Source organism: Pituophis catenifer, unplaced genomic scaffold (genome assembly GCF_029215685.1).
Source record: "Pituophis catenifer annectens isolate HBS135680 unplaced genomic scaffold, rPitCat1.0.hap2 SCAF_1, whole genome shotgun sequence".
Classification (NCBI taxonomy): Eukaryota; Metazoa; Chordata; class Lepidosauria; order Squamata; family Colubridae; genus Pituophis; species Pituophis catenifer.
Window position 1 is genome coordinate 306,808,744 of NW_027256881.1, and position 19,504 is coordinate 306,828,247.

Here is a 19,504-nt window from a genome sequence, read left to right on the forward strand (position 1 = left end):
ATTTTTCAATGTGGCTTTTGAATTTTCATGTACTTTGCTAGGATTTCCAACTTATGCTTCCTTTTTCAACTTTATTGCTTCCTCTGTGATTTTCTTGTGTAGAGATGATATTGTATGCATCCATATAGATATCTCTTTTCTGTCTCTTTGTTATCTGATGGCTGGTCATTTTAAATAAGTGCAAAAGTCTCTGGGCTCAAGTCCAAATCAGTACCAAAAACACTGTTCAAAGCAGAATCACGCTGGAATGATGTTATGCCATTTAACCACAACCTTCTCTGGATTTGCAATTGTGTCCCTCCATTGATCAGCAGCTTCTGCACTGTTGCTGTCACTGCTTAACCAAACCTGCATGATAAGAAAAACAAAGAATCATTATAAAGAAGACGCCAAAAGCTGTTTTGACATTTATCTTGATCAGTGTATAAAAATCATGTTTATATAACATAATTATATGTATATAATGATATATGATCCGCCAGTTGCGGCCCTTCCTAGATCGGGATTCCTTGTGCACAGTCACTCATGCCCTCGTCACCTCTCGCCTGGACGACGGCAACGCTCTCTACATGGGGCTCCCCTTGAAGAGCACCCGGAGGCTCCAACTGGTCCAGAATGCGGCCGCACGGGTAGTTACAGGAGCCGCATGGCGCTCCACATAACACCACTCCTGCGTGAGCTGCACTGGCTTCCAGTGGTCTTCTGGGTGCGCTTCAAGGTGTTGGTTATCATCTTTAAAGCGCTCCATGGCATAGGACCTGGATATCTTCGAGACCGCCTACTGCTACCAATGGCCTCCCACCGACCTGTGCGCTCCCACAGAGAGGGTCTCCTCAGGGTGCCATCGGTCAAGCAATATAGACTGGTGGCCCCCAGGGGGAGGGCCTTTTCGGTGGGGGCACCTGCCCTCTGGAATCAGCTGCCCCCAGAGATACGAAGAATCCAAGACCTCGGTGCCTTCCGCTGTGCCCTTAAGACCTTTCTTTTTCAGCAAGCCGGGCTGGCTTAACACTTTTTAAAATGTTTTTAATAGGTTTGTTATTGTTTTTTTAACTATGGGGCCAAACGCATATATATCTTTTTAACTGTATTTTAATGTTTGTATTTATGTTTTTACTTTGGCTGTGCACCGCCCTGAGTCCTTCGGGAGAAGGGCGGTACATAAATCTGATAATAAATAAATAAAATAAAAACATAGAAGATGAATCAAGAATATGTATGCTAAGATGAGTGACAGCATGTGCTGATAAAAATATGCATTTCATTAAAAATAGATTCTAAAAAGATTATGTTCTCTTTTATTTTGTTTTTAGGATTTTGAAAAAATTACATTGGATGTAATTTTTACATCTTATGATCTGGAGATTTCTGCTACAATACCTTTGTAGCATTTAATCTTTGTCTCCTAATAATACTTTACCTGTGTCTTGTAAAATTACATTCTCTTTCTTATAGTGATTCTTCTAGTCTACTGTTTTTAATTTCATTTCTATTTTCCAGGCTATTAGGTATTCTATTTCATGTTGTGCCATCTATATAATCTACAAATAGTTTCAAAATTTAGCTTTATTGAATTCAATTTTTGATATCTATAGTTTTGTGATGGATGGATGTAGCTTTTGAACTATTCATAAATTTATACTTCATGACAATTTATAGAATGGAATGGAATAGAAATTTGTATCTCCTGACAATTCTTTGGGTTGTAAATCTGAGATTTTTGATATAAAGTTGCATAAGAGGAAATTGCTTATGGTACAAAATTATTTATTCATAATGAGATAATATTTTTAAGGGATCTAGCAATGAAATTAAATCCATATTTAAAGAAATTTCTGAATATCAACTTACTAGACAATATTCAGCAAAATCTGGAAGGTTGCAGGCTTCCTATTTCTGTTCTATTTCAACCAGGATTATATTAATGGTAACATTTTTTGGTACAAAGCGAAGTTTATGGTCCACATACATTTTAAGTTTAGAATTCAGAAACTTTTGCATTGAGTGTCATGGGGGGGGGGGAGGGAGAACCAACCTGTCCCAGGAAATGTTTTCTTCTCACTGAGCTCCTACTATAGAGTTTGATGAGAAAGTTTATTCCATGTTCATTCTGGCTCACAGGGAACATCAAGGTTTCTCCCCATTTTACTTGACTGTTAGTAGATTTCAGCAGACGAGTTTTTTTCTTATCAACCAATCCTTCAGTGCTGAGCATCACAATCTTTACAAAAAAATCTATGGTAGAATTAATGACAATTTTAAAAAAATGTTTTCACTGTGTGAAGTTTGAAATCCCAAAATGAAAGAACATGTTATTGTTAATTATAATATGATGGGCAAATGGGGAGAGAGGGTCCCCCCCAGGGTGGATGCATTTTAAGGCATAGACATTCATTGCTCACCCCTTGGAATCAAGACTCTGCTCACTGGAAAGCAGCTTCAGTTCCCAGTACCAGGCTGTTATAAAGACCAATGGAATTCACCTTTCTACTTAAAGTGCAGGTTTTTGCTTATTGATCCACTGATATACATTGATATCATATTGATATATACTGATATTTCTACAACCTCTTTGGCCGAAAAAATGCTTTTAAAAGTAAAAATAGCCTCTGATGATTGCACAGCTCAGCTGGGATCGTCAGAGAATTGTAAAAGCATTTTTTTTATAACCTGTTCAGCCGAAGAGGTTGTAGAAAAAATGGTTTTAAAAGTTAAAAAAAAAAAAAGGCCACGCCCACTCAGTCACATTACCCCCTACCAAGCCACACCCACAGAACCAGTAGTAACAAATTTTACATTTCACCACTGCTCTAAACGTATTTGAATATTAAATAACAGGCTTTAAGAAAACATATTTTAAAATAAACAGAATCAACTGAGAGGATTCAGAAGAAATGGCTTCTTTTTAGTTTTACTTTTATGTGTCTGAGAAGCCTAGATAGTAGATCAAGATATGACATGCCTTGATATAAAAGTCATTATGCAATCATAAAAGAACAATAGTAGCCACACAGAGATGTGTAGTTTTGTATTTAAACATGCTCTCTTTTATGGAGTTTGAGCAATAAGACTATAGTATTTACTTGAAGACAATGGTGTGGATGAACTTGGAAGGTTCTGAGCTTCCAGGATTTGCAACTGGATCCGGCTGTTTACTGCTTGAAAACAGGTGCCTATTTTCAATTCTGCAGAACACACCTGCACAGAGAGTCAAAGAGCAAAGAAATGTTCCATCTTAATCTTAGCTAACTTTCACAAATAAAATATTTTGTTACACAGGTGTGAAGTGAAAAGATCAGACTTTCCATTTTGACAAAGAAACATCAGTTTAATCAAACAGTAGCTCTATCTTTTTTAAAAATACCTGATAATGCTACTTTTGTATGCTATAGAATTGTAAATTCTAATCCTTCCAAATTTGCCAGAATCAAGATTGGGATTAAAAAAAACCCTCTATTGTATATGTTTTGCGAAAAGTGTTGTCAGGATTTCTGTGGGATCTGTCCATTTTTTAAAATGACAGGATCTCTTTTTTCCAGATTATAAACTGTTTTTTAAAAAAACTGCCTTACATTTCTGAAGACTTTTTCATGAGGTTGGGATGACCTTTGTTTCATGGAATTCATTTCCTGGTTCTTTAGAGCCGGTTCTGGCAGATGTTAATAAGTGAAGCTACAATATAACTTCCTTGTGTGGAATTCTATAGTGATGAAGTTTTATAATTAAAATACTTTCATTATCAATGTAACTCCATTTCAGAGGAATGCCAATCTGTCTTACATATGGACAGTAAAGAAGATGACCTTGATAGATATTTTCAAGAACCCTTGCCACACAAAAAGGAATTACAAATTGCAGAAATATTCAGAAGCAGGCAAGTAGTTCTTTGATTCATGGAGTAAACGAAAGAGGGTAAAATACTGCCTTGTAAGGGTCTCTTATTGTAGACTATCTCAAGAAATTATAGTTTTAATTTTCTTGTGGAGATATCAGCTGTTCAAGGTAGGTCAGACCAGTGAAAATCAAGAGACTTATTAAGGCTATCCTTTTCAAAACAGGTCAAATCCTGTTACATAATCCAGCCTCAGAATAAAAACTACTATTATATTAGAGATATAAAGCTATTGTGAATTTATAGCTAGGATGGAGGTGAATTTACAACAGGTGAAGAAAGAGTTGCAACATCTAAAGAATTATAGGCTTTGCACCCTGTTCATAATTTTTCAGACATTACCTTTGTAGATGAAAAGGAACAGTTTTCATTGCAATTTGGCAATGGGAGAAGTGAGTGTGGAAGACTTAGCCGATAGGGGCTACAAGTGAGGGGCCTCTTTTCTCCCTGCACCTCCCCCCTCCCAGAAGCAGGGAAGAATCAATGAATATAAACAAAAGGACCCAAAACCAATTCTAGATTTCTGTTCCTGCATAAAGCCCCATGTATTTCCTTCAAGAATCCTTGGGATACTTTAACTTACTAAAGCTTTGGAAGGAGGTGTTATCATCAGCCAATAATCCACTTCCTGTGAACTGAGGTCTCGCAGGGGCAAAATACATTCTCCTATAGTTTTTCTCCTGGGAATCAGGGATTGTACTTTGAACACAAGTCTTGCAGTCTGGAGGAGTTGCAGTTTAATAGCAAATACAAAGGTTTCCATGAACTCAATGTCCTAGAGGCGACAGTCAAATGTGAGATTTGAAAGAAAAAAAATCCTTATCCATAATCACTCGTGTCTCTACTTTTATCAATTCACATATTACATATAGAAGAATTTTGAAATAGATTTTGTGTTGTTTTTTTTTAAGTGCCACTTACATTGGAAGCTTCTTTTGCTAAACATCTGAACTGCACTGGTTTGTGTAGGGTGAGGATTCCTTTGATGGAAATTTGAGGGTGTTCTTCACAAGTAGATGACCAGTTCAAATCTTTGCACTACAAAATTGAAAATTAAACAATGCAAAGTAGGAAAACACAACTACATGCTTAGTCTCCTTATGTCAGTGTGCTTTATTTATGATTAACATTACCATTCATCTTACTATAAAATATGGTTCTCCAAGTTCATAAAATCTCAAAGCAACTGAACAATCAACTCTTGCCAATTCAAATTATTGCATTAGATAATTATTGCTGAAAAAGTGGTTTAATACTGGCTGTCTGAGTTACAATAATGCCTCTTTCTCATACTTTCATGACTACAGAATTAACACAATTAAAATTATAATGAAATGAAGTAGATTAAAGCACAAAGTACTCTCTTTCCAAATAATGTTATGTCTGAAGATGCACTGGTTTATGAAACAGTATGTACTCTGTACATACACTGTCCCAATTAAATTCCTCTCATTTTCAAATAAAAGAATTTCATACAGCAAAATTCTAGTTTTACGTCTATATCCAAAAGTAATGGATGTAATGGAAGATGTTCCAACTCCGTATAAAATAGTTTCCTCTATTGCTAATAAAATCTAGCTAGATCAGTAATGATGTTCATATATATATAATAAAAAGTGCAATTGTCCATTAAGACTTGTTAGATGGATCCATTGTTGAGTGGGGCAATTTTATCCTCCCTTCACACAAGGTAGAGATGTGTGTGTGTGTGTGTGTGTGTGTGTGTGTGTAATGAATTTTTTTTATATTTTTATCTCTTGTTTTTACATTTGGTGTTTTATATGATTGTGCACTGCCCAGTGTCACAGTTGGTGAGACAGGCGATTGTACAAATTCAATAAATAAATAAAATAAAAATGCCTTATTGTTCCCAGATGTACTCAGGATGTGTATGGGATTACACAGAGAAAGACACAGTAGGTGGGACTGCCTGGGAGTGTGTATGTGTATCAGCAAAAAGAGGAAGTGAATGGGGTATTGGGAAATTCTGTATAATGATTAATGAAAATCTCACACATATTTTCATTGTTTTATGTAGAATGGTTATCATTTAAAACACTTTATTGAGCTTTCCAGTGGATGTTTCTATTTTTTCATACAAGAGCCAGATGCGCCAGTCTTGAATGAAACCTGGATAACATGAAATTAAAGTAGGGTGAGACGAAGTAAAAAAAAAAGCTGCACATATTATTTGTCTGTTTAATTTGAATCTGTCCAGTAAGTGTATCTCTGAACAGGTTACTCTATAATGTTTATTCACTAGTAAATGGAGCCACTGTGGTTTTTAGAAGGAGGCTTCTTTGTCAACCTTATGGTTCTTGCCTAACAGCTGAGTTTAGAGTATAAACTAGATTTTTTTTTTCACAAGTGCCCCTAATGGAACTATTCAAGAACCAGTAACTGGATCCTTTTTAGAATTACTTACTTTCAAGACCGTGATCCATATCTGTTCTACAGAAAAAATGTAGCACACCTTCACGTTCAGCCTGCCAAATTCTCTTTCGTCACCTGATAATGTAATTGTATCTGGGGATAAATCCAAAAACACTTTTGGAACTTGTTCTCAAAGGCTGAAAAAACATTAGTTTATCCAATGAACTCAGACTACTTTTTAAAAATCTGTTCTCATTACTTAAATATTTCTCCTTCCTGCCAGGATATGTCAGCTGTACATAAGGAAATACATGTGTTTGATAGAAATCAAATTTGTCAGTGTTTCAGCTATTTATGATTAATCCTGCCTTAATGCATCATAAAAGGTGTTTTCAAAACTACATTAACAAGATAGTGGGTTGCCAACATTCTTCAGCATACACCTGCACTGGCAGAACCAGAGAGATTAACCTTTTCACCAGTGTTGTATCACTCTGCCAAGCAAAGTTTATGCTAAAAGGACCAGGACTAGGCAAATGAGTCTAAAACAATGTGCTATGCTAGGCTTCTGCAATCTTCATCAGCCTGCCACTCTTCAGATGCAGTGGGACTGCAATTCCCAGAATTCTGAACAAGGATGATTTAACACAGGATGCACTGTGTCAAAAACACATTCAATAAAGTTCACTCCAGTGTACTGTGAGGAATATTTCTTTATACTAATAAAATGCTTGCTTCCTTGCTGTTAGCTTTGGAGCAGTGATTTCATGAGCTTCAACTTGAAATGTCATTTCATTCTCTTAATCCGATTATTTTCTATGTGGTACCCTCACTTACTATTCAATATTTGCCTATTTCCTACAGACTGATTTTTTTTTTTTTTTTTTTTTTTTGCTTCAGTGGATTTTCCCAGTCCTTGGCCCTCTTTCCCTAATCCAGGGGTGTCAAACTGGTGGCTTGTGGGCCGGATATGTCATGCGCAGGCCAAGCCCACCCCAGCTCCATGAATGGGAAAAACATCGTGAAACGTCACGTGATGGCAATGTGATGCCGCGAATTTGACATCCGTGCCCTAACCACTCAGAATTTCCAATGATTTTTCGCCCCTAAAATAAGGATTGGCATTTGAAGAGAGTATATGGTTCAGCCATTCCACATTTGTACCAATTCATATTGTAATTATATATTTGAATATGCATAGGTAAAGAAGTTTCCATGTGGAGAATAAGGTTGTCATCAAACCACTTTTATGAAATTCCTCTACTCTGGATACATTAGCTTTTCATTAAAGGGAGAGTTTTATTTCTTTTTTTACTACAGAGGATTAAAAAATGTGTACCTTATGCTTCTATTTATTATATCAAATATTGTAGTCTAGGAAGTCATGCAACATATTTTAACTAGGTCTTATATTTATTGGGTTCAATCAACTTAAGTTAAGGCTTAAGGCTATAACTTATTCCAACCTATATTTTTCTTCCAATGAAGTCTATTTTAACTGTTATTAAGATACCAATGTAACCTCCACTTCTAATAAAGCTAAAAAGAGAAGTATAACATAAATTCTGGAACTTCTAAGTCAAAATATATTTTGATTTTATAAGAACATAATGTAGAACCTATATAGGCCTACATCTACAGTATGATTGTACCAAGTATTTCTGGAGTTCACAGACCCCTCTCATTATATGAAGCCCAGTTTACCAGATCTCTACCAGAAGTAAGACAAGACAACAGTGCTCATTACCTAAACTCCTGTTACTACCTTGTGAATTCTTTCTGGAGGAGATGCTGCTTGGTGTACTGGAGGCAGAATCATACCTCTTCCAGGAAAAAAAGAAAGTCTGATTAGTTAACAACAACAAAAACCAAGAACAAGGAAATACAGAACTAGGTGTGAGATCAAAATATATTAAGGAATTACAGGTAGTCCTCAACTTATGACTGATCGTTTAACAACAATTCAGTTATGACAGACTCAGAAAAAGTGACTTATAACTTGTCCTCAAAGTTACAACCATTGCACTACCCCTGCAGTCTTGTGATTGCAATTCAGGCACTTGGCAACTGGCTTGCATTTACAACAGTTGCAGCATCTTGTGACCCTTTGATTTGTGACCCTTCCAGCTGGCTTCCGAGAAGCAAAGTCAATTGGGGAAGACACGTTTGTTTAACAACTGTATGATTCACCTATCAACCACATGATTTGCTTAATGATTGCAGTAAAAGTGGTCCAGTCAAATGATGATTCACTTAATGGCCACATCATTTAGCAAACTGAAATTCCAGTTTCATTGGTGGTCATAGGTCAAAGGGTACCTGTAATCAATCATTTAAAATTATTAATAAAGCTTGGTATCACATTAACACTAAATAACACTTATTTACCTGAAATCGGTGGGATGGGCTTGTAAGATCAAACATAGAATGACTTAAAGAGGAAGAGCAGGGCAATGTGCTACTTCTTAAGTCACAAACTGAAAAAGGAAACAGAGATTTCAAGAGCAATTTAGTTTTTAAAAATCCTATACAATATTTTATAACTCAATAAAAATGCTAAACTTGAAAAAATTCTATACCAGAATGGGGTTGATATGAAGTTGCTATAAACTGTTATAAAAGTTCATAAATTAATTTGATTCATAATCAAGTGAGAAATTGCTATCACTTCCTAAAAACAGACAAGTGTAACTATGGAAAAAATCAGGAGTCTGGTGGCATTTTTTCCTGTTAACAAATATCATTAAACTGCATGAACTTTCATGAGCTACAGCACAATTTTCCAGAGAAAAATTGGGAATTTTTTTTCTTCTCTGGATTTCCAGAGAAAAATTGCAGACTACCGGAACCAGGAGCACTACTTAGGTGACCCTGTGGACAAGGATAAACCTCCAACTGCTTCAACGACCCTCAAAAAGAATGCAAATGACCAGCTGTCTTCAAGGAATAAAAATCCTTCCATTCCCCACTATCCTGTCAGAGATGAAGAAGCTTTTTTGGATGAGCAGCGAAATGTCTTCAAAGAAAAAACAAGAAAGTCCAGTTGTCTCCTGAAAAAGCTCCTTTGGGACAAACCATGACCTGGATGACTGAGAATCTCTACAGACTTTTACAGCACAAGTTTTTGTTAAAGTGAGCTATCGCTCACAAAAGCTTATGCCTTCTAATATAACCTGATAGTTAGAAAAGGTGTTACCTGTCTCAAAGATGCTTTTTCAAGGATTTTCCAGTTGCCGCTTGAAAAAGCACCTTTGGGACTACCGTGACCTGGATGATTGAATCCATAGACAGATTCTTCCTGGTTTCTAATGTTCTAACCATAGCAAACAATGGCAACAGAAGAGCAGAGCTTTGCTCCCCTGATTTTTATTTAGTGTTGCAAGAGTAGGTCAGGTGTCTGTCTATGCTAACTGCTAGTACAGACAAAACTGGAAATGTACAGTAATTGCCAACAAAGAAAAACAAGCACGGGAAAAAGACAAGCAGAGGTTGAATCTTTTATTAGAAAAGGATTCTGCCCAGCTTTATGACAGAGAGAGTTTTCCTTTACATCCCTTGCATTCCCTTAAATTTTCCCTGCCAAGAAGGTAACACAAGACAAAGAGAGCCACGCTTTAACTCCTGTATGAATGGACCTGACTCTATGACACAAGACTGCAATGGCAAGAAGCAAAAAAGTCAACAAGCTAACAAGAAGTCCTGTCATAGCTATAGGAGCAGCAAGCAAGTCTGAAAAAGCTTCACACCCCCAACAAAAACTAAATCAGCAAAAGTTAAACAGCAGAATCAAGTGACAAAAAGAGCATGGAATGAAAACAAAAGAGTCTTAGGTTTAGGGTTTTTAAATATACTTTTTAAAATTTAACAAGAGCATATAAAAAGTTGACATGTGCCCAAAATTGCAACAAAAATTGCCTCCAGACCAACATGGAGGCTCTGCATTTTTACCTGCATTCAGACACTCAGCATCAGAAAGACACAACAGTATGCAAACAGTAAATTAAAGTTCAACCAATCATCCCAGTTCATGTTCTATGGATATTTAAATAACTTTATACAGCCTGAAGATCATTAGCAACATCTGAGTTTAAGTCAGTCTAATATGTACATTCATGCATGTACTGTATAAAAAAGCACCTACATACATATACATGAAATATATATATATATATAAACAGACATACACTACCCTGTTTCCCTGAAAATAAGACATTCCCTGATAATAAGCCTAATCGGCCTTTTGAGAGCATGACAATCAGGCCAAGCGCTTTTTTCAGGGTTCAAAAAAATATAAGACAGGGTCTTATTTTCGGGGAAACACGGTATCTATTTGCATAGTGCAATGTATGTAAGCTGCTTACCTACAGCAGCTTACATACTTCTTACTTTCCTATACAAATATTTTTTAAGACTGCAATAACTTAGCAGGAAGACTGGCAGTCATGCAGATACAACCAACTTCTTCTGTGTGTCTTTGTGTTTAATAGCTGTTCCCCTCTCAATATTCCACTCACACATCACTCCAACCAATCTAAACTAACAATGGTAGGTATCAGTGACTGCTGCTATACTAGCTAAGCTGGAAAACATTTGAAAGAAAAGCAACCCAACTAAAGGCCAGAAAGTAGTATGAATAGAAGTTTAAAAAATGAAAGATAATGCTACACATAATATCTAAACTTCCAATAGCAAAAACGCAGCAAATTTATTTCTATTTCAGTACAAAATTCTTAAAATACTACAACTATACCAGTGGCCCTCAAGTGTTACAGTATGCTTGTGAAAAACTATTCATTGATTAATTCCCAAAAACACCACCATTCAATTGGACTTGGACTTTTCCGTACTTCACCTGGTCGGTCTATGTCAAATACTGATCATCCTTAAACTATTTTCTTCCTTAGACAATATCTGCAGCTTCTGCTTTTGCTTCAAAGAAATGCAGTCCATATAAATACCACAGAGATTTATCCCCTCAGATAAAGCTGCTCTTTAAATGAACTTGTTCTTCTTCCTTTCAGAGTTTTGCACCTAGAGTATGTAGCTTTAGTGTAAAAAAGAGCTTGAATGTCTTGCCCATGAACTGAATACAAATACAAGAATGACCTGAAATAACAAAATACAGTACTATACTAATAGGGGCAGCCTGAATGGAAGGCAATTCGGGAAATCAATCAGAAATAGACACATAAACATGTAGAAAAATATGTCTCATTTATGTTTTTATAGTTTAATATAGGCCTATTTTATTCACAACTAATATAAAAAGGCAGAATTTATGTCTGCTGTCTTTTAATACTATTCTTTAAAATGGTGTTAAAACTGATGAACTCTTTTACCTGACCCATATAATCTCTTGTTCACTATTTTTTCTGTGTGGACTTGACTGAAATCTGGAGAAAGAGGTGGCAGTTGCATATAGAAGGGATTATACACCTCAGCAGGAGGTCTTTGATGGTATATATTGGAAAGTTCTGCTTTCCGATCACTGAAAGACGTTACAACCGAACCTGAAAAGTATGATATATCATTAAGCAAATCATCACTGAACTGAAATTATCTGTAAAATATGAGCAGGAGGTCAGCCTAAAATAGATTTTAAAAAACATGTTTCTTTTTCCTATGTTTCATGGCTATATAGAAGTCAGTATTTTAATATAAAATATCACAAAAATAAAAGCTGCTACTAGAGTAAAGTACTTTAATACTGATATTAGACATTTTAAAAGCTGGGAGAAATTAAGAGCATGTTCCTTATTTTGTGTATTATTGACATTTGTTAAGCATTACTAGCTACACTAATTGGTTGTTCCAGCAGGAGTTGTAGGGGTGGAGGAAGAGTTTGCTCCAAGTAGGGAAATAACTCAGAGGAAGGATGTCTATGCTGCTATTGCTCTTGTGGTATAAGCACAGACTGGATATGACTGTTTAGCCAATCTACAGCAAAGCTTGATGGCAGCCATTATCCATTTGGAGAACTGTCAAAAGGAAGATCATGCTCTTTAAGATTGGCCTTGGAAAGCCAGGAATAAGCATTGGTCCCACTGAAATGATACTAAACAGTCCAAATAACAAGTCCGTGTTAGAGATATTGCACCACTCCAAAAAAAGTATCGTAATGTTTTCAAAGAATGCCGAGATGGTGAGGAAAACTTGATCCAAGCAGAAGGCCAATACTGACTTTGGAAAGAAAGAAATATCTGGATGAAGGGGGAACAGGATCTTTTTATAAGGCAAACAGTTTACCGGGTTGACAGGCCAATGCCATGGCTACCAAAAGGACTATCAACCATGACATAACTGGGATGGTACAAAAAGAACAAGAGGGAGCCCTCAGTCCAAAAGTAGCCTGGATGTTTTTAAGACAGACATATAGTTAGGTCTTTCATAAATTGCTTCTGAAGGTTAAAGAAAAACATTTGGGAAAAACAAATAAGGAAAGGATGCCATTACTGAAGCGAGGAGTAAGGGTCATGCATCAAGTATCGGAAAATGATAGACTTGATAATACCAATAAAGGAGAGTATTTGTAGCTCAGGATTGAAATGAGGGGTCCTTGGTGCTCTCTGATCTGGGTTAATTTTCTTGCAGACGTTTCATTATCCAAACTAGATAACATAATCATGCTAGTCTTTGCTAACCCTGATGATGTTACCTAGTTTGTGTAATGAAACGCCTGTAAGAAAACAATGCAGCTCAGAGAGCACCAAGAAACCCTCAATTTGATATGCAAGGACTGTTTCCAAGTGAAGTCTTCAAAAGGTTTCTGTTTAGGTGTCCAGGGAGCCCCTTGTGGAAAGCTTGTAAGAGGCAATGTAACCATCTCTCCCTGTAAAGGAATGCAGGGATGACTTTGGGCAAGGAAGGCATGAATAGTTAAAGGAAGTGAAACGGCAACTCAGTCCTAAAAATATGGAAAGCATGAGGAAGAAATTTGAAATAATTCCATCAGGATTTTTTCTGCTATAAGAGAAATAAGAGAGAGGGCAGAGAGAAACACTTTCAAGATTCTGTTATTCTACCCCCTACAATAAAGCAGCATACCTAGAATCCCTACAGTGCCTTTCTCCTGACTTGGCCTATCTCAAAGGGCTGACATCAATCCTGAAAGCCTCACTACTTTCAACAGAGAGGCATCAAACCATGCAGTTAGATTTTTAAACCTGGCAATAGATCTGAAGGGCACCTCCATAAGGGATTTGTGGTGTTAGGCAGCTCCTAAATAACACAAATAAATAAGCACACTTGTATGCTGCTTTGCTCTTCAGTTTGCAGGCAGTCTGATGCACCCTTGGTATCTTGTTTCATACCTAGCAGAAATTATACTTAATCACTTAAACAACTTAATATACGGAAGTTAACTTTTGAACATGGCTTATTTTAGAATGGTTAGAAATTGTTCAACATTGTTCTCATTTCTCTTCCCATCGTTAAAGAAGCAAAGGGGTTACAAGAGTCATCCCAATTCACTTTCATGATCAAATTTATTATGATGATAACAATGCTTGGAATTGAGCATTTCAGAAAAAGAAGGAACTCCTCTATATGGCTAGCTGGGCAATTCTGGAAGTTGGATCTTAAAACTGCCAAGTTTGAGAACTTGCTCTATATCATAAAACCACAAGTGCAGATTTAATGTGCAAGCCTAGCATTTTTATGTGGTTAAAACTATGTTTAAGAATAGTTTAAATATTTAAGAGCTAAAATTTCCAGTAAGACAAAACATTTTACTTTTTTTTTTAGATTGTAATGCCAGGAATACATTGTGCTCTAAACGTCTGGCTTGCACAACTCTCTGCTCTGATAGTCCTTGAGGTGCACGCCTTTCACAATAAGATACTGTTTTTTCATTCAACAGACTCCAGGGACAAGTAAGGCTAGCAAGTTCAGAAGTACGAACAAAAGAGCATATTGTCATGAGAAGGGAACTATATCTGGCAGAAACAAGACCTTTGCTCTATTTTCCAATCCAGATTAAGTCATGTAGCTGGAATAAAAACTATCATCTGAAAGAAACAGCAGTTTTTTAAAAAAAGTTTGATCTGGATGTTTAAAGAATAAAAAGACTATAACCAATCTCAGTAGAAGACAGGAGTTTTCCTTCTTGGACATGGACAGTGAAATGCATTTTAGGTTAACAAGTGGTGGATAGGACAGACTTCCATGAAGTCACAGAATAATCCGAAACAGTAAGAAAAAATACATACTTTAATAATCTACAATTCATTATAGAATTTAGAAACAAATCAGCCAATATAGCACTTCTAATTTTTGGTTTTGCTTTTAAGCCACAGTAAAAAAACAGGTAACAATCCAAAAGGATCAGGCACAAATAAAAACATCAAAAAAACAAAGCCTATGGGGAAAAGCTGTGTTTTTACTTTATTTACTTGGGGGACCATCTGCAGCCAGCAACAGCTTCCCATCGCCCGGTGCGTTCCCACAGAGAGGGCCTCCTCAGGGTGCCGTTGGCCAGACAGTGTCGGCTGGCGACTCCCAGGGGGACGGCTTTCTCTGTGAGCGCCCCTACCCTTTGGAATCAACTGCCCCTGGAGCTCCGGGTGGCCCCCGACCTCCGCTCTTTCCGCCGTGACCTGAAAACGTGGCTGTTTCGTTTGGCCGGCCTGGATTGATGGGGTTTTAATTCTAATTTAATTTTAACTTGTTAGTCTTAATTGTACTTTTAACTGTTAAATTATGAGATTTGGATTTAATTTTTTAACTTTTTATTAGATGTTTCTTAACTGTTGTGAGCTGCCCTGAGTCCGGCTGGAGATAGGGCGGCATATAAATCTCATTAATAAATAAATAAATAATTAAAATTTAAAGAGTATCAATGGCCTGCTTCTATTTCAATGCTGTATGTGTAGGGGAGACAGGTGAGAACCCAAGAAAGACTTCTACCTAATCTTAAAGAAGATCACTTTTTTCTGCATGTATCTATATAGTTCGATCTTAAGTCTTAATTAGCAATTTGAATAAGTAATCAATTGCATAAGCAAGTTTCCAATGCATCTAAAGGCAGCCTCTCAAAAAGACACATTAATTTTACACTCTTTCATCTTTTTACCTTGAAGTCCCCCAAGGTGTGGATTACTAAGATTCCGAGGTTGGATGTAAGCAAGCTTGAACTGAGGAACTACAAAGGGTATTTCTTTGCCACCGGGTGGGAACTTAGAGAGAAGATAATCTTCTGAACAGCCAACCTGCCTTTTCATGGATACAGAAGACAAAGGAGGTTTCTCCACTACTTTTGATGTATACTTGTCGGTAACTGTAGACTGTTTCTCCAGAGAGGCTGTTATATAACACAAAAAGAAGCAAATGCATTCAGTACTTAATTCATGATCTTTTGTATTTTAATAGGATCACAGACAAATACATTTTTCCAACATATTGATTGAGATATAGAGCAGTTAATATATCAATTTTGAGAGGGTTTGCAATGGTTCTAAGATATTATAATTGATGATTTCAATTATTTGTCAGTGCTGGTTAAGAGAAGATCTCAGAATCAATAAACTACCAATTTACTTAAAATTATAAATACAGACAAAACTTAATTCTAATCATTAAACTATATATGTATCCTGGAAAAAGGTTAAAGTGCCAGTTGACTGGAGTATGACCAATTTTATGCCTCTTTAAGCATCTGTAAAATATTTTGATTTTGGCAAACCGTTTAGAATAGAATAACAGAGCTGGAAGGGACCTTGGAGTCCAATCCCCTGCTTAGGCAGTAAGCCTATGCCACTTCAGACAAATGATTATCCAATCTCTTCTTTAAAACTTCCAGTGTTAGTGCATTAACAACTTCTGGAGGCAAGTTGTTCCACTGATTAATTGTTCTAACTGTCAGGAAATTTCTCCTTAGTTCTACATTGCTTCTCTCCTTGATTAGTTTCTACCCACTGCTTCTTGTTCTACCTTCAGGTGCTTTGGAGAATAGTTTGACTCCCTCTTCTTTGTGGCAGCCCCTGAGATATTGGAACACTGCTATCATGTCACCCCTAGTCCTTCTTTTCATCAGACTAGACATAGAGTTCCATTTCATAAAGTACAACATGACATTCTGATTAGCAAGCTAGCTGGCAAGTGTGGGCTAGATATAGGATGGCAACCTAGTAGATGAATAACTGAATCAAAAATGGAGTTGAAATGCTGCCCATCAAACTGGAAAGAGGTACAAGTAGTCCACGTCTCAACAACAGTTCATTTAGTGACCGTTTGTAGCTACAACAACATTGAAAAAAGTGACATGACTATTTTTCACACTTACTGATCAAAATACAGATGCTTGACAACTGACTCATATTTATGACTGTTGCAGTATCCCGGGGGTCATGTAATCACCTTTTGTCACCTTCTGGCAAGCAAAGTCAATGGGAAAGCCAGATTCACTTAACAACCATGTTACTAACTTAACAACTGCAGTGATTCACTTAAGAACTGTACCAAGAAAGGATGTAAAACAGGGCAAAATTCACTTATCAACTGTCTCGCTTAGCAACATAAATTTTGGGCTCAATTGTGGTCATAAGTCGAGGACTACCTGTACAGGAGTTAGTGCATGAGTTCAAGCGAAAGTGAGACTGACATCTATTAGGGAAGCTTTACTTTGGACTAGAGGTGGACTAGGGAGCCTAAAAGGCCCCTTCCAATTATACGGTCCCATGAGTGTTATTTTATGCAATTTGTTGCTCTTTAGATATTTTTGATTATATCTCCCACAATATTTTCCTTTTTGTCATACTGGTTGAGAATTGTAGTTCACTTGAAGATTACCACCCTGCAGTACTAAATGTACCTATAATTGGTTCTTTTAGGATCAGATATTGTGACATCACAATTAAATATTCACAAATTTTATCCATGACACTGTTGAAAATAATAATTGCTCTTCCCAAGCAATGGCTACTAGTTTTGTCATGTCATCATTAAAAAATTAAGATATTTAAATTAATTAAACTTACCATCATGTTTTTCTTTATTAGCATATAAACATCCTCTACAACAATTCTTAATGCATTCTGTTGCCATTACTGCTTCTAAGCAAGCTGGACGCAATGAAGAAGGCAGACCTGGAAATTATTAGAAAATTAGATCAGAAATACACAAAAAATCCTCCTTTTGCTCATTTTATGAGTGTTCAGTGCAATGCTTAGAAGTTCAATCGCCTAAAATAAAACATGGGAACAATGTTAAGTCCAACTTTTCACTTTCATAAGTATATCAATATCCTAAACTACACTGCATTTAAAAAAAATTTTTTTAGAACTGCAAAATGTAAAATATGCAGGAAATTTAAAAATCTACTGGAGAGCTTTCTTCAGCACATAAACTCTGGAGGACTGGAACATTAAAACTATTTAAATGTTAAGACTGAAACCTGAAGTAAATTAGTGTTAGTAAGTGCTGAATTTATAGTCCAATAGAGGGCCTACTATTGCCTAGGGCAGTGTTTCTCAACCTTCACAATTTTATGATGGGTGGACTTCAACTCCCAGAATTGCCCAGACAACATAGCTGACTGGGGAATTCTGGGAATCATACCCTACCCATTTTAAAGTTGCCAACATTGAGAAATTCTAATCTAGGGAATGAGCTATTTTCCAGTGCAAAATTTTATGTAATAGAAGCTCCTATGAAACTCCAAAGTCAATATGACTGTTGCAATATTTTCAGGATCAGACTCAATAAAGATAATAGAAGTTAGAGATTTAAATATATTTCTCTTTAATCATAATAGGCATTCTATATTCGCTGAATATTCAAGATAGAAGCAATGAAAATGGGGAGGATGGCTCCTTATATATACAAGGGGTGGAGCCAGGAATGGGAGTGGTAAATTATGAATACATTAAAGTCCAAAGAATAAGTTAACCCCTGATGTTCCATATATACATTATTTACACATTAGAGAATAAGGCATTTACATCTGACAAATCCCCCTCTAAATGCCGGTTCGTTATACAACACCAGTTACATTCAGATTCAGGACAATATAATACATATAATTTAGAAGTTAAATATTTGTGTTGTTTAGAAGGTAAGGGTTTTGTTAATATGTCAGCTAATTGTTCAGAAGTATCACAATGTATTGCTTTGATGAATCCGTCTTGAGATAGTTGTCTCACGTGCTTAAATTTTATATCAATATGCCTGGACCTTTGTCCAATTGCATCGGATCTAGATATTTCAATGGCCGCTTTATTGTCTTCATGCATAATAAATGGTAAAGTAGGTTTCTTCCAAATATCTGTGATCAAATCATTGAACCATACAAGGTTATTTGCAGCTTTAGACAAGCAAACATATTCCGCTTCTGTGGTAGAAGTGGCTACCAGTTCTTGTTTACCAGTATACCAGTAAACTGGACAATCGTTCAATAGAAAAACATAACCAGAGGTACTCTTTCTGCATGATGTATCACCAGCCCAATCTGCATCAGCATAACAAGTAATTTTTGGTTCTTTGTCATTATTGGGTTCCAATATTAAACAAAAATCTAATGTACTTTTTAGATATCTTAAAATTCTTTTGACAGCTTCCCAATGATACAAGGTTGGTCTGCTAACATATCTTGACAATAAATTGAGAGGTAATGCAATATCTGGCCTAGTCCAATTAGATATATAAAGGAGTGAACCTATAACTGATCTGTAAAATGTGTTGTCTTTAAACTCAGGGGAAGATTCATCAATGTTTCTGAGAAAATCAGTTTGCATAGGTGTATCACATGTTTTGGCATTATTTAAGTTACATTTGTTTAGGAGTTCAATGATTTTATCTTTCTGAGTAAGTTTGAATCCCCTTTTTGTTTTGTTAATTTGTACACCAAGGTATTTGTTCACTCTACCTAGTGATTTCAATGAGAAGTGTTCGTTTAACTTATTTACAAAGATTTCCCTGCTCTCTTTATGCTTTCCAATATATAAAATATCATCCACATAAATTAATACAAATTCAATATGATCATTACTCTTTTTTACAAAGAAACAGTTATCAGCAGTGGTGGCGTTGAAATCCATGGTTTTAAGTACTTTTACCAAACAATCGTACCATCTTTTGCCAGATTGCTTCAATCCGTACAGACTCTTATTTAATAACCAAATTTCGTTCTTATTAGTGTATTGACTGTGTGGTGCTCTTACATATATTTCCTTATCTAATTTTGCGTGTAAGTATGCAGTCTGTATGTCATATTGAAACACGTCCAGATTGAGTGCAGATGCTACT

General features: G+C 36.2%; 1 protein-coding gene across 1 annotated transcript; it reads right to left on the reverse strand.

Moving 5' to 3' along the window:
- Positions 1-227: 227 nt before the first annotated feature.
- Positions 228-17,338, reverse strand: TC2N (tandem C2 domains, nuclear). The gene is made up of 11 exons (XM_070931502.1): positions 17,239-17,338; positions 15,336-15,563; positions 11,605-11,775; positions 8,654-8,742; positions 8,013-8,088; positions 6,318-6,418; positions 4,814-4,930; positions 4,476-4,667; positions 3,084-3,198; positions 2,036-2,235; positions 228-348 (listed from the first exon to the last, which is right to left on the reverse strand). Exons 1-11 carry the CDS (start codon positions 17,303-17,305, stop codon positions 238-240), a joined length of 1,467 nt encoding a protein of 488 aa, XP_070787603.1. The 5' UTR covers positions 17,306-17,338; the 3' UTR covers positions 228-237.
- Between the last annotated feature and the right edge of the window lie 2,166 nt (positions 17,339-19,504).